This window comes from Gavia stellata, chromosome 6 (assembly GCF_030936135.1).
Source record: "Gavia stellata isolate bGavSte3 chromosome 6, bGavSte3.hap2, whole genome shotgun sequence".
Taxonomy (NCBI): domain Eukaryota; kingdom Metazoa; phylum Chordata; class Aves; order Gaviiformes; family Gaviidae; genus Gavia; species Gavia stellata.
The window spans coordinates 39968819-39984249 of NC_082599.1; the positions used below are offsets into that span (position 1 = coordinate 39968819).

General features: G+C 38.4%; 1 protein-coding gene across 1 annotated transcript in view; it reads right to left on the reverse strand.

Annotated features, from left to right (window-relative positions):
* Nucleotides 1-15431, reverse strand: part of TBC1D5 (TBC1 domain family member 5) — a 189955-nt gene that overhangs the window by 107592 nt on the left and 66932 nt on the right. Inside the window, exon 11 of the mRNA XM_059818281.1 lies at nt 13906-14078. Coding sequence (XP_059674264.1) covers nt 13906-14078 — 173 coding nt within the window. The remainder of the gene's footprint in view (nt 1-13905; nt 14079-15431) is intronic.

Below are 15431 nucleotides of genomic sequence, written 5' to 3' on the forward strand. Positions count from 1 at the left end.
TGCGGTGCATTACATACGCTATTTCGAAAACATTTACCCTCTAGGAAGAGTTTACAGCCCCGACGAGCCGCCCGGCTGCAGGCGCTGCCATTTGGGTTCGTCTCCTCTCACGCGGTGGCTCGGCCGCCGCCGGCGCCGCCGTTTCCTAGGAAACGGCCGGCACGCCAGGCGGGGGGCGGGGCTGGGCGGGGGGCGGGGCGAGCGCGGCCCCCGCCCAGGGCCGGGCTGCAGGCGGCGGCTGCAGCGGCCCCGGCGCCCCGCTGCACATCCCCCGAAATGGACGGGGAAAAGGAGGGCTCCCTGGGCTCTCCGGCAGCGTATTTTTCATGCGCTTGCTGAATGAGCAGCCCTAGTAAGAATAAGCCGTACACCCATCCCGAACCCGCACCGCTGTGAGGTTCTGCGCTTACTGCTGTGCTGAGGCGCGCTGAAGGTACAGCGCAGGGAGGCATCCCTCTTGGATCTAACCACCGATGGGCCAAGCAGCCGTGAAGAATAAACTCTGTTACAGTTGGAAAAACGTCTTACTGAAGATACAGACTTAGTTATAGTCGAGATATAGTGCAAACATGGAAAACCCCAAGTTTCCCCCAGAAGGACTACTTGAAGTAAGATTTAAATCAATGTCACCCATGGGGATTCACACAAAGATAGCCAACTGGAAGCCCTGAAGAAGTAAATTATTTTATCCGAGAAGGAAAAATTAAAGGAAGGCAATTCTCTAAATGCTAAAATTATTACAATATGCTAAACAAATATCTTTGCGTTTGTAGTAAATACATATACATTGATATGCTCTGAATTAATGGCCAATTTAACATGCATGCTAAATTTTACGCAAAACAAGATTCTTAATTCACTTGGGTTAATAAACATAAAATTCTGATAATTACAGATACAATAATGTCATATGAGCACTTTAAACATATGCTGTGGGAATTAAATCCTGGCTATTCCTGCCCACTGAGGACCAGTTTTTAATCTTCGATGCATGATATGTAGTAATGGATTTTACGAGTTGACTTTTTTAAATTTGATGATCAGGTTAATGAAATTTATAATGATATTTTTCACACCAAGTTCAAAATAGTAGTTAACTCCTTGGCAGAGGAATTCAGATTGGACATGTAATGGATGTACCAGCAACTGCTGGTGTGAAAGGATTAATCATCATTTTAGACTTTTATTAAATTAGATAAAATGGGATAGGCATGAATCAGAATATATAACAATTAATCACTGGACTTTATTGAGTCTTTTAAAAATCTTATTTGCCCCTGAGTTGATAACTAATCTAGGCCATTCTGTATCAGTTTGACAAACTCTCCATATAATGACTGTGACTACAACATTAATAATATCATCATTTAACAACAAAGTATTTATTCTCTACATGAATTAGGTTTTTTTTTTTTAACATTTGCAGATGCTAAAGGAAATACCTTCATCTTAGTCATCCCCAAACCCTGTAATTCAGCGCATTCTTTGCTATTGAAATCTTTTGCTTTTATGTATTTGCTTGTTTTTTGAAGTTTAGGTAATGGATACACCAGTGTGCACAGTTGACCAAAGTTTTGGTATATCCAACTAGCATTTAATGTAAATTGTTACAGCGATACACACTGGAATTGCTAGAAAATAAAAATTACTAAACTTTTGAAGTTTATTTATTGATCAGTGAGAACCACCCGAGTTAAATTACCATAAACCTCAACATCACAACAACTACTAATCCAGCTAATAGGAATTAAGGGAGATGGAAGATACATAATAAGCATCTGGGGGATATGGAATTTATCCCATGAGTGTAGTAAAAAGCTCATAATTTAAGAGTGCCAAAACCCAAGTGCATCATGAAGGTCTTTCCTCACAAGTGACATTAATTGCATATCCCACAGATGCTTATTACATATTCTATTTATATCTCCAAGAAGAAAAATATTCATTTAAAGTTTAAAGGTTTAGTACTGCTTAAACACAATGTACCACAGCTGTCTCATGATGTCACAGGGAATATCAAAGGCTGCAGCACAGAGTCATAATGTAAGAAATAGTTTAGCCAGAAGATAAATCAGGGGATGCGTTTCAGCAGGAGAGTCCCAGAGCTCAGATGTACAGTAAAGCAGGATGTATAACTAAGTACTTTGGTTGGAGATGTGTTTACGCCATTAAAAAGGTTTTTCTCATTACAGTTATTGAAATAAGAAAAAGGAGAATTAAATCTACTTCAATTCTTTTAAACAATTTTTCAATATACGTCACATGTCAAACCATTAATACTAATATATGAATTGCTAAGGTCAAAGATGCCATTATCTTTTCTACTGTTCAGTCTATACAAATATAAATGTGTCATCATTAACGTTTCTAGATATTAAGCACATTGGCATGTTGCAAACTTCCTGTGGGAATTATTTCTTTTCTTCTATTGCCTGATTACTCTTTTGTGATTTCTCTCATAGATAAGTAAGACAATGAGGAGAATTCTTTGATTCAAGATGTCCCATATACTTCTAGTTAACTGTATGTGCATTATTAAAAAAAACCCCAGACCTGACATTGCCGATTTTGCACGTCATTCCCATGTGTACTTGTTAGGAGAAATGGAATAAACCACAAGGCCCAAGCTTAAACTCCAACAGCTCACAGAACATTTATTGATGTAAGTTGTAAACAACTAAGGACTGTGTTTAGATGTTGTCTGGAATTTTGATTTAAGCACTGTAACGATATTTAATAACATACAACATACTACAAAGTTCTGCTGCTGCTACATTGCACACGTGGGTATGTGCATAGATTTATCCAAACTATCAAAATATTTTTCACAAACTTCTTCACCTCTGCTAATAAAAACCTGGTAGCATCGGTGGTAGGAGTAAGGGCAATCAGAAGCAGGGGGAGTTTCATTATATTTTATTACATTACATTATATTATGAACCTGAAGGACAGAAAATAAATAGGAAATTTCTTTTCTCTCTCCCCTTTCTCAATACAAAGAGCAAAATCAAATACATTGCTTGTGTGGCATTTAAAGATCATTGTATTGGACACTTTTTCAGACTTCAAGGACAAAAAAAATTATACAAAGGTAATCAGAGAAAGCATGCTAACACGGTCTTAATGTCAAATAAGGTGATAAGAAGTAAAAAAAAAAAGGAGATCATTAAAAGTTACAGATGGCAATGTAAAGGTCTATGAAAAGAGATGCTCCCTTGTGGACTTCCCAAGCTGATGCTATATTGGGTGATGCCGTTTTGCTTCTCTGAAATTTGGGAAGAATTATTGTCCTGTTGTCAATACATTCAATACTGAATAACAAGGTCTAGGTGCATCCACTGCCTTCTTTTCTTATAAACAGTGCTATCTGGAAATTCAAGGGCATCAATGGCCGTTGATATCAAGGTGCAAATGGCACGTTAAGAGTGTTTTCAGAGGAAGAAAACAGAAGAGCAGCACCCTTGGCTTTCTGCAAAAATTGAAGTGTGACTCAATGATTTCAAAACATGTACTTGAAACCTACAAGCTCCTACTCTTCTCTGCTTTTGTTCTTTCTCACTAGGCAATTCTGTTTTGCAGTGTTGTGCACAGATTTTCTCTTCTTGCCAAAATGTGTGGGGCTTTCATGCTAAGTCATATAACTTAACCCTTCAGGACCTCTTACTCTTACATTCAGTACGAGGGATGATGAAATATTGTCATTAATTTTACAGTATTAATTTGGTAAAATAATTCTATTTTTAGAAATGTTTCTCAAACATGTTTTCTCATTCTTTACCTAGACTAAAATGTTGTGAATTCATACAATATGCAAAAGTTACACAAAATTGTGCACCTTAATTAACAGCACTACTCTTGAGCATCTGTTCCTCTGACCTGTGTTAATGGATTTTATTCTTCAGCTATGACTGGCTTGCTTTAATATTTCATAGGATACTTTCAAAAATTCTTGCTCAAAACCACATCAGAACCAGAAAAGATACTCAAGGCATGCACCTATTTGGAACAAGATTTTCTTTTAGTGCTGAAGCTTCTACAACTCTAGCAAGGTGTTGGAAAGACGTTCACAAGGTCATGAAGAACTACTATCCAGCTGACCCATTTTACAAATTAGGACAGTCAGTTGTATTATTTTCAGGGCAGGACCTTTTCCTGTTGCACACACTTCCAGCACTGCCATGTATTTATCCAACTCAAGAACTCCCAATAAAACAACTGTCAGAGAAGACTCAGAACATAGAATCTGAATTATATAGGTTGTCTGCAGAATTCCCCACCTTTTTTTTTTTCTCGCCCACCCCACCCCACCCCCTCCGTCCCAAACCCCTCACCTCAGTCTGTAATATTTGGTTAGACTGAAGGGGGAGAAAGCACTGTCCAGAGGGGTAGAAATGGCTATCCCAGAACTATGCTCGGTATCTGAAGTGGAAATAAGAGGTGGACTGACTTGATTACCTGGTGAACTATTACTTTTCTGGGGAAAAAAAGCAAAAAGGAAGCATTCTTCCCAACGCCGACACTATACTGCCTTTAATTTTCCAGATTAACTGCATTCTACTGGGCAACCAGATGCTTTTAGAGACAATGCAGACTGGCCATATTCCTACAGAATTACTATTTCACTAATTTTCAACAACATTTTCATTAGGGATGAATTGTGGTTTCAGAATATAATTTTCTGCTAACACTAAGGACTCAGACGAATATGACCCTGAAGAGCTAGATGATTAACATGTCCTAGGCCGAGGGAGACTCAGACTGAAGACTGTGCTATCGCTGAAGTTGATATCCCACACCTTAAGGCAGCTCACTATTGCTTTTTTCTCGAACGCAATTCCCTGTCATTCTTCTCCCCACCCATGAAAATCCAAAATGGCCTAGTTTGTTCTGACATGGAATAACAATGAAATATTAAAAACTTTTGAGTTTTTTATGAAATCTAACTCCTGTGCTTCCAACAGGCCTACACTGTGCATTTAAGTATTTCATGCTCATTTGTTTAAAGATTTCAAACAAAATTATCTGCACTACCCACTTGGTCCCAGTTGCGTTTAAAGATGACAGTGTAACTTTTAAATTTTACAATTTAGGCACATGGTTCTCTTCATTACTTCATTATCATTTCTAAAAGTACGTCTTCACAAGAAAATAAAGGGTGTGCTAGTAATGTATTTTGCATGCCCATACTAACTTGATTCAGACAGAACAGGTAAGAATAAGCAGCGAGGATGAAGCACTGGTTAATCAAAACATGAATTATCCGCAGGCCTGGATTCTACAGGAAATGCTTTGGTTGGTAGCAAGTGCTTAAGTTCAAAGTGCTGTATTTTGCCTACTAACATCATGTTAACATGGGCATGTTAGCACAGTTTCATTTTTTAGGCATGTGCTGAGATAATTGCCTTCTGCAACAGTTACTTGACCTACCTATTGCCTTTTCTGTACCAATTTCCAACATGAGTTTTTTAGACTACAATCTGTGTCATTGAAAGAAACAAAATGAAGCGCTAAATTAAACAGTACTGGTTAACCTGAACAGCTGATGTGATTTAAGTATAAAGAAAGCAAAGGAGAAGTAAATACTTGATATATGGCACCTTAAATTCCTTACTAGAGTAGAACTTCTCCATTCATTGTTCAGCTTTTATAGTCGATATCTATTGACTACAAAAGTAAAAAAAAATTAAGACAAAGACAGCCTTCCAAATGCCTGTGTATATTCCTACTAAATTCATCACAGGTTTCAGAAGATATTTATTCTATTCAAATCCACTGGTCTCTAAGCCTACTTATGTTTAATGCCACCAGATTTTTTTTTTTTTTTTTTCAGGGTATGTGACAAAAGTCAAAATGGAAGCTTTCTTGCTTGTTTCTTTCCCAGATAAAGATCATTCCCTGTACTTCATATTGGAAGCACATCACCTGCATCAAGGAGCAACATAATAACAAATCTGCATTCCATCCTCACAGCCACCCAGTACTACTCATTATCATCTCAGCACATAATTATGCAGCAGTAGAGTAAAACTCAGACGAACACTTTTGACACCTCAACCAATCCTTCGTTCTGTTTATAGAGTGGGCTTTTACATTATGTATATGTTAAAATCTTAAGTCTAAGGTAAGACTAAAATGCTATTTGTGACAGTTGGGAAAAAGGATAAAAACGAAAGTTCATCATACTATAATTTTCAACCTAATACATGACAAGAAGTGGCACAAAATTAAATACAAATTTTTTCAACCACGAACCAGAAAGCTTTTTGGAGAAATTCAACAATGAGCAACAGATATCTATCATTTAAGAACATGAAAGGGTGAGTAGCATCACTTCAAAACAGAAGAAAAGCAGCTTCTAGAGTTAAGTAGGATTTGCTTGCTGCCTGAAAGTAAGATACCTACCCTGGTTGCTTCAAGAATTGTCCACATTTATTTGCATAGAGCAAATCCTTTCAGTTAGTAAACCACTGCAATACAACTGGTATGTCAATACTAGGTGAGGCAATCCCTCTCTCCATCAAAATATACTGTAGCTTTCTAAATTAGCTTCAGATGTGTTTTCTTCTGTCACCTAACTTTGAACTTACAGGTTTCTTCTTACAATGCTTTTTTCACTATGCAAGACAGAATTTGCAGTAAAGTCTTCAGATGTCTGAGTCAGCCCCCAAAAGCTTTATCTAAAGATCCAGTAGATCGTATCTCTTCTTAAGTTGTGGGACCAACAGTGGATGGTAACCTTTCTTAGAAAGGCCTGTTCATCTGGCGTTAAATCCTTAACAAGCCCTCTACTGACAGACAAGCTAGGATTTATATTCCATTAAAATCTGCTTTATATGTAATGCTTTGTTTAAGTCAAACAGGAAATAATTACTGGAAATCAACAGCAATACCAGTTACTAAGTTCAGATTAATTTGGTCCTGAACATTCAAATGAGAATTATTACTTTGTTCAGAAAGACTTCGTATTTGCTTAGTCTTAGCCATTGCTAGATACTCATTTATTTTAATAGCAAGGCCAGATTTTGGCAGTTCCCCTACTACATGCACAATAGCTCAAAGTTGCTTTCATTGTAGTTGCTGTCCAATTAATTGATGACACTGGATTAAAAACTACAGTGGAACTGTAATTGGTTTGGACCATGCCATATATTATCTCTCTCATTTTTTTGGTTAAGTGTGAGAATCCAAAACAAAACCAGGCATTCTGGATGATCCTTAGCAAGACTGATCTTTGATCTACTTTTTCTGGAGATCGTGAAGATTTCTTATTCTGATGACTAGTGGGATATTTTTTTTTTTTCTGGATACAATGAATATGATTTATGTTCCTTTACTGCACAGGTAAAATCCTTTAAATTCTCTCTCCAGAGACCAGTACGGTTATGGAAAAGAATACTGCCTGGTACCATAATGGCATGGGAGAGAAACTAAAACAGGCTGATGCCCCAGAGCAGTGCTCATGGCAAAACAATTAAGAATAGTAATAGTGGGGCAGCACATCTGCTATTGACTTTGCTGTAACATAACCTTTCTAATGCTATCTTCAAATCTACACTCGTGTCTAGATACCCTGTAACTTAGTTCGCATCCTTCTTTTTTTTTTCTTTGCTTCCTGAGATAGCCTTCTTCCTGAAGTATAACTGTGGTATCAGCCTAAAGGGCTGAAACTGCACCTCGAACTGCAGTAGGCAGTGTGTCTATCTGATTGATCATCATAAAGCAGAGTGGCAGCGGGAGGCAAAGTCATCGGCACTGAATGTTCTAAGAAGGCCTTTTTTGTACTGAGATTAAGCTATCATAAAATATTTACGCTCACTTCTGCATGCGCTTTATTGTCTGTTGGATATGTGCTTAGAAAGAGTTTGCTTAACCAATATAATACTGCCATCAGTGTTATGATGCAGAAGCTAGTGAGTTTATGCCAACAGTTAATTTTTGTTCTTAAATAAAGCTTTTTACACTTATGCCTTGTCATTATCTTTGCGTGCATTACTTCTATACAACTGTGTCATATATATTTACATGATCTGGCAGTACTTATTGCATACAGTTCTATGAGAATTTCATTTGATGCAATATAACTCACTTTGAAACCCTCAGTACACAAAATAAAGTAGTAATAATGATATTATGTGGGACTTTTCCAATTGATTCATCTTTTCAATGAAATGTAAAAGAAGTCCTCTAATACAAATTACTATAAATGGAAGAAAATGTCCTAAAATACAAATACATGAAGACTTTCCTCAAACCTTGTCCTTTCTCAAGCTGAGAGCACAACCTGCTTAATTTGCCACTGCAAACACTGGCCACTGCAGAAACTGCAGAATGGTTTTGCAATAATTATTTTGTACTTTAACATGAATTAGATGTAAGGGTCAAAGAAATTAACAGTAGAATACCATTTAATCTAGGACATTAATCATTGTTAACTCATCTAATTTTACAATTAAACTGAATAGTCAATCTGTCAGCCCTTCAGAGTATCCAATCTTTTTGTTCAATCTTAGGATTTTTTTTGTTTTTATTTAGAGAGAAGTTTATTATCAGGAAGCATGTCACCGATCTGTTAATGTAATCAATTCCATTTTATTTTCAAACCGTTCTTGTGCTTTACTTTACAAAGTACAAAATTAGATACGATTAGATAATTATTATAGTTTGGTTAGACTGCACACAATTCGCAGTGCTACCAGGAATGTGAAACAATGTTATTCTGCAAAATATTATCTTAGGCTCTAAAAACAAGCTAGAGACATGGCAAATAAAGAAGACTGAAGAATGATAAGGCACAAAGCCTTTATCTCTGTATTGCTGGTTCCATTTCGGCTGATATTAATAGCAGCTGAATAATTATCACAGGGATACGCAGCAGCTGACTGCAACTGAATGAGTGTGCAGTCTCACAAAATCTCCAGCTGCAGAAATTCTTGTGCTCAGGCTGCTACTGTATACGACACCAACGTGAATGACCACAGCACAGAAGCATGGCATAGCCGGCACCCTAGTATACCTTGCTATACCTAACAGGGTTCTCTTTCTGACCAGCAATGAAATGAGATAACCAGGTAATGTGAAGTCTGTTCACTGATGCCCTCCAGAAGATAAAGAAATCCATTCCCTTGAACTAAAACTTCACAAAATGTAAATTACCCAAAGAAAAGATTTATTCTCAACTGGCAGTCCCTCCCAGTGTGTAGCCTGTCATACCAGGCTGAGGCCAATGACATCACATTTTGCAGAGGACTAACCGATGAAGAAAAAAATACACATTTTTCACATTGATATGATAAACACTGTAATGAGTATACTTTTCCACAAAACCAGCATACAACCTTTGCACTACTGGACAGCAACCAAAATTAATGAGTCATACCACATGTACTGAAATGTCTTTTAAAGTTGGTCTTGTAAGCAGGTAAGCATAATTTCAAGAAGTGTGTAACCACGTTTTATTTTAAAGGACAGTTTCTGAACATGGAAATGTACAACAGACTCTGGTACCTGACCTCCCATCAGAACAAGTCTCCCTAGTGTTTGAAAAACAAAAGGCTATTTGTAAACATCAAAGTTTGAAATCAACTGTATGAAAATGGAAAGAGTAAGTAAGAATTGTTTCTATCTTGCCCCAGAAGGTTACAGAAAGATGCTAAGTATAAAATACTACCTTTTTAGATAAGTAAACTGTATAACTTGTTCAGGCTAGGGAGACTGCCACTAAATAGAAGCCATTCGTGTTGATACTTTTCGCTGGGAATGCCATAACATCTTTTGAGGGAAGTTCCCAGTCTTCCTTCTACCATTTGCATATTTTTTGAGTGATATTAAGGCTGACAGATGAATATTTATTGTTGGCAAATCCAACAAACTTCAGCAAAACAATAAACTTCAACAAAAAGCTAACATGAATTCTGTACTTGGGTTAGGTTTAGCAATTATTAATAACTTATTATGTTTAAGAAATGCTGTTTCTAGTTCAAGAAATGTTAAATACAGGAAAAGATACAGCATCTGAGACTGTAAGCTGGCTCACTACTGGAAATTACTATTCTGAAGAGTTCAGACATCATTAAAGGTGAGAATAATACAACACAGTCATGTTCCTTTCCCTTTCTTTTTCTCCTCTCTTCTATATTAAATCAGAAATCTGAGAAGCATATGACCTCACAGGCAACCTACCTTCCTCTTATGCCAATGCCGACTCATTCTCTGTGACACTACCCATTTCTGAGAGCTTTTCAAAGCCTGTCTTTAAAATATTCTGATGGGTTTTCCTTTGTTAATTTTGATATATTATTTTACAGTCTAACAGCTCCCTGTTAGTAAGGTTTTCCTGATAGTCAGCCTGAAGCTCTCTCTCATAATTCATTCCCTTAACTGTAAATTTCTTTATTCAGATTCAGTTCTATTTTTGCCACACCAGACTGCACCGTTCTTCTGTTATTATAATGTTATGTTTTGAGCTAAAGTCTAATTTTTTCTTCCAATTATTTCTCTTACTGAAAGGCAAAATCTTATACTAAAGTGCAATACAAATTATTTTTGCCCCAAAATATCTGTTTGCAAATTTCTAAGGTTTATCTTATTTTATTTTCTGTGTGTTTTCATAAGCCTTCATAAAAAAGAAACACTGTCTTTTTGTTTTCCTTGATATTTATACTGCCTACTTATTCATTACTACCCCAGAAGTTTATTAGGGATGCTTGCTTTCTCTTCCAGACTAGTGAAGATATTAAGAAAATACACAACTCTACACTATGCAAAAAATACTGTAATAGGACAATCTGTCCTCTTCATACGTTTAATACCTTGAGTTTACTTGGCTTATTCTTCCTCTCCCTGTAACAAATTTCTATCAAAACTATTTAAATAAGTTTTTCAGAAATACATTTATCTTCCTAATATATGTTATTTGTAAGTCTGGGACTACTACTTAGTCTTAGTTGAACTCTCCTCTTGAGGGTATACTATGTTGCAGCATTTTTACATTTTACTATAACATCAAATTAGACTTTAATGTTAAGTATTGCAGTCATGGCCTGACATGTACACAGTCACCTTTTCGCTCACTTCCTATATTTTCCATTGAGTTGTTAAATGTAACTCACAATGACATTTGGAAATTCACATGTACATATTTAAAGCAAAGCCAACTTATTTTAAATCACTGCAAAAAGTAAAAAAAAAATTGTCATTTTTCTGTCACTGAAACTGCACATATAGCTTTCCAAATCTTTAAGGAATGATCAAAATGAATCAAATGCCTATAGAATTCCAGACCATGAAGTTAAAATTCTTCCTCAAAACCACAGTCAATTCACAGTTACTCATGGTTCATCCAAGCTGCACGCTCTGTATTGATCCAGACTGACTATAACAGCCATGACTGGTTTGGATGCAATGCTGGGCAAACACGTGAACAAGGCCACATCCAAATTCGCACCTGGCCCAATAAGCCCCTCGGAATGGGGGCGCACAGTACACAACCAGCTGAACGGATCTGAGGCAGCTTAATGGAAGAAGGACTACTGGGGCTGACTCCACATACAGACACTTTATTATCTCCATGCCTTAACTTTTAACATGCCTCACCACACCTGTATTACCAGTATCCAAAACCCCATTACTGCAAGAGGGGAAAGATCACTGATACTGAATTGGTGATAAAATTAAGTAAATAAACCATTCAATACTAATAATTTTCCCCTTCTCCCCTTCTTTGTGTCCTATTATCCCATTTCTTCTTATAGGAAAAGCACAGGTAGAATATGTACTGGATTCAGTACATACTTCATCACTGCACTGGGAGTCTTCGTCAAGTTCACTAATATGTAGCTGACCAGACTTTATCTGCACTGGGAATGCCACTGTCACAAATCAATAATGGGGTGTCATTTACTGTAATGCTACCAATTGAATAAGTTCTAAGAGATAAGTGCTTCTTTTAACCCCCATTCCTCTAATCCTAAATTTAAGGAAAAAAAAGTCCTAATATAGAATCATAGAATTGTTTAGGTTGGAAAAGACCTTTAAGATCATCAAGCCCAACTGTTAACCTAACACTGCCAAGTCCACCACTAAACCATGTCCCTAAGCACCTCATCCACATGTCTTTTAAACATCTCCAGGGATGGTGACTCAACCACCTCCCTGGGCAGCCTGTTCCAATGCCTGAAAACCCTTTCAGTGAAGACATTTTTCCTACTATCCAATCTAAACCTCCCTGGTGCATCTCGAGGCCATTTCATCTTGTCCTGTCACTAGTCACTTGGGAGAAGAGACCAACACCCACCTCTCTGCAACCCCCTTTCAGATAGTTGTAGAGAGCAATAAGGTCTCCCCTCAGCCTCCTCTTCTCCAGACTAAACAACCCCAGTTCCCTCAGCTGCTCCTCATAAGACTTGTTCTCTAGACCCTTCACCAGCTTCGTTGCCCTTCTCTGGACACACTCCAGCACCTCAATGTCCTTCTTGTAGTGAGGGGCCCAAAACTGAACACAGGATTCGAGGTGCGGCCTCACCAGTGCCGAGTACAGGGGCACGATCACCTCCCTACTCCTGCTGGCCACACTATTTCTGATACAGGCCAGGATGCCGTTGGCCTTCTTGGCCACCTGGGCACACTGCCGGCTCATATTCAGCCAGTTGTCAAACAAGACCCCCAGGTCCTTTTCTGCCAGGCAGCTTTCCAGATGCTCTTCCCCAAGCCTGGAGCATTGCATGGCATTGTGACCCAAGTGTAGAGCCTGGCACTTGGCCTTGTTGAACCTCATACCATTGGCCTCGGCCCATCGATCCAGCCTGTCCAGATCCCTCTGCAGAGCCTTCCTACCCTCGAGCAGATCAACACTCCCACCCAACTTGGTGTCATCTGCAAACTTAGTGAGGGTGCACTTGATCCCCTCGTCCAGATCATTGATAAAGATATTAAACAGAACTGGCCCCAGTACTGAGCCCTGGGGAACACCACTTGTGATGGGCCACCAACTGGATTTAACTCCATTCACCACAACCCTTTGGGCCCGGCCATCCAGCCAGTTTTTTACCCAGTGAAGAGTGTGCCCGTCCAAGCCATGAGCAGCCAGCTTCTCCAGGAGAATGCTGTGGGAAATGGTGTCAAAGGCTTTACTAAAGTCCAGGTAGACAACATCCACAGCCTTTCCCTTGTCTGCTAAGCGGGTCACCTTGTCATAGAAGGAGATCAGGTTAGTCAAGCAGGATCTGCCTTTCATAAACCCGTGCTGACTGGGCCTGATCACCTGGTTGTTCTGTACGTGCCACGTGATGGCACTCAAGATGACCTGCTCCATAATCTTCCCTGGCACCAAGGTCAGGCTGACAAGCCTGTAGTTCCCCAGATGCTCCTTCCGGCCCTTCTTGTAGACAGGCGTCCCATTTGCTAACCTCCAGTCAACTGGGACCTCCCCGGTTAGCCAGGGCTGCTGATAGATGATGGAAAGAGGCTTGGTGAGCACTTATGCCAGCTCCCTCAGTCCCCTTGGGTGGATCCCATCTGGCCCCATAGACTTGTGTGTGTCTACGTGGTGTAGCAGGTTGGTAACCATTTCCCCTTGGACTGTGGGGGCTTCATTCTGCTTGCCGTCGCTATCTACCATCACAGTGGGCTGGGTACCCAGAGAACAACTGGTCTTACTATTACAGACTGAGGCAAAGGAGACATTTAGTACCTCAGCCTTTTCCTCATCCTTCGTCATTATGTTTCCCCCCGCATCCGATAAAGGATGGAGATTCTCCTTTTGTTGTTAATGTATTTATAGAAACATGTTTTAATGCCTTTTATGGCAGAGGCCAGGTTAAGTTCTCATTGGGCTTTGGCTCTTCTAATTGTCTCCCTGAAATAAAAATAGAAGGAATTAAATTAAATAATGCTTTGAAAACACTTACAGTCCATAAATCTGTGGAGCAATTTCCAGTCGGTTCAGATGCATGTACAGCTCAATATCATGTTTCTTCAGCAGATGATCCTGAATTTGGTTTACCTTTGCTACAATAGCAATAGATGGGCCTAAGTCCTGTGGCCTAGCAAATGGCATAGGTGTAATCATCACATCTTTCTCCTGCAGACACAGAAAACGGGGGAAAAAAAAGAACATCCCATGAAGTCTTACTGTCTAAAAGGATTGTCTACAAGAGATTTGTTTTGTTGTAATCGTTGGCTTCCAGATAAACATAAAACTATTAATAACTCATTTCTTTTCCAGGAAAAGAGGAATCTCAGGTATCCACTTCTGTGTAAGGTATTGTGGGATTCCCCTTCCTAGGCATGCCAAGGTTCATCCCCTTGGTTCTACACATCAATTTTTACATGCGTGCGTTACTTTTCATGTTCTGACAAAGTGTTGATGGCTTTATTTTAGCTTTAATATCAGCAGACTGAGTCAGTCCAGAGCAAAGCAGATGAATGGTAACTTAGTAGAGAATATATGCCCTCAGAGGACAATAGATTGCATACCAAATAGGAAATTACTTACTTTCGAACAATCCTTTCTAAACAGGCTTCCCTTGCTCAGAAAATCTGGTGGCTGTACCTCAAAATCTATACAAATTTGATAAAGCATCAGAAAACTTTTAAAACAAAAAAGAGATAGAACAGTGAGATGAACCTGATGGTTAGAAGGTAGTTGGCTGGACATAAAAGTTGTGCAAAGTATGTCATAATCTAGAATGTGACACACACCAAGTGAAAACAGAGGAAGAAAACTACTGGAGTATTAGCATCCTTGAACCTGATACTGCTTTAAATTTGTTCTTGCAAAAGAATGCAGTATCATTGAAAAGAGACAGAATGCTAGAAAGAAATGCAGCAAGTAATGAACCCCACTGAATAAGAAACATGTAAAAGGGAGGATGAGAAATAAAAAAGAACAAGTGAAACCTATCAAGAGAAAGATTGGGGAAAGGGAAATGGAGAATTAAGCTGTTAGGAACAATGTTAAAGTTATAAAAGAGAGAAAATTGGAACAGTAAGAAGAGAAGATTTTGCAATGACTTTGCTGCAATCTGTCATCAAGGCTCTCTGACCTGAAAGCTTCACTTTAAAAAATAGTTATTGTTTTTCTACCCTTTTGCTCAGTATATTGATAGAAAAGCATTATCAAGGTCAAAGGGTTAATACTTTCAGAAGACTTCATTACAGCTTAAACTGTTGAAAGACAAATTCACTTGGTTCAATACAGTGAAAAGCACATTATTTTCAACATTCAATAACAAAGAAAAGGTTTTTTTGTTGTATAAACTATCCCCAAAGTTGTTTCCTATGGTTATAGTCCCTCTTCAACCCCATTCTCTCTGTATCAGCATTTTAAGAGGAAGGAAAAGAAGTACCCATATTTCACAATCATTTACAACATAGTTTAACATTCAAGTGGGCAGTGAACATTTAATAATTTCTAGCAAAAAGCCCATTTTTT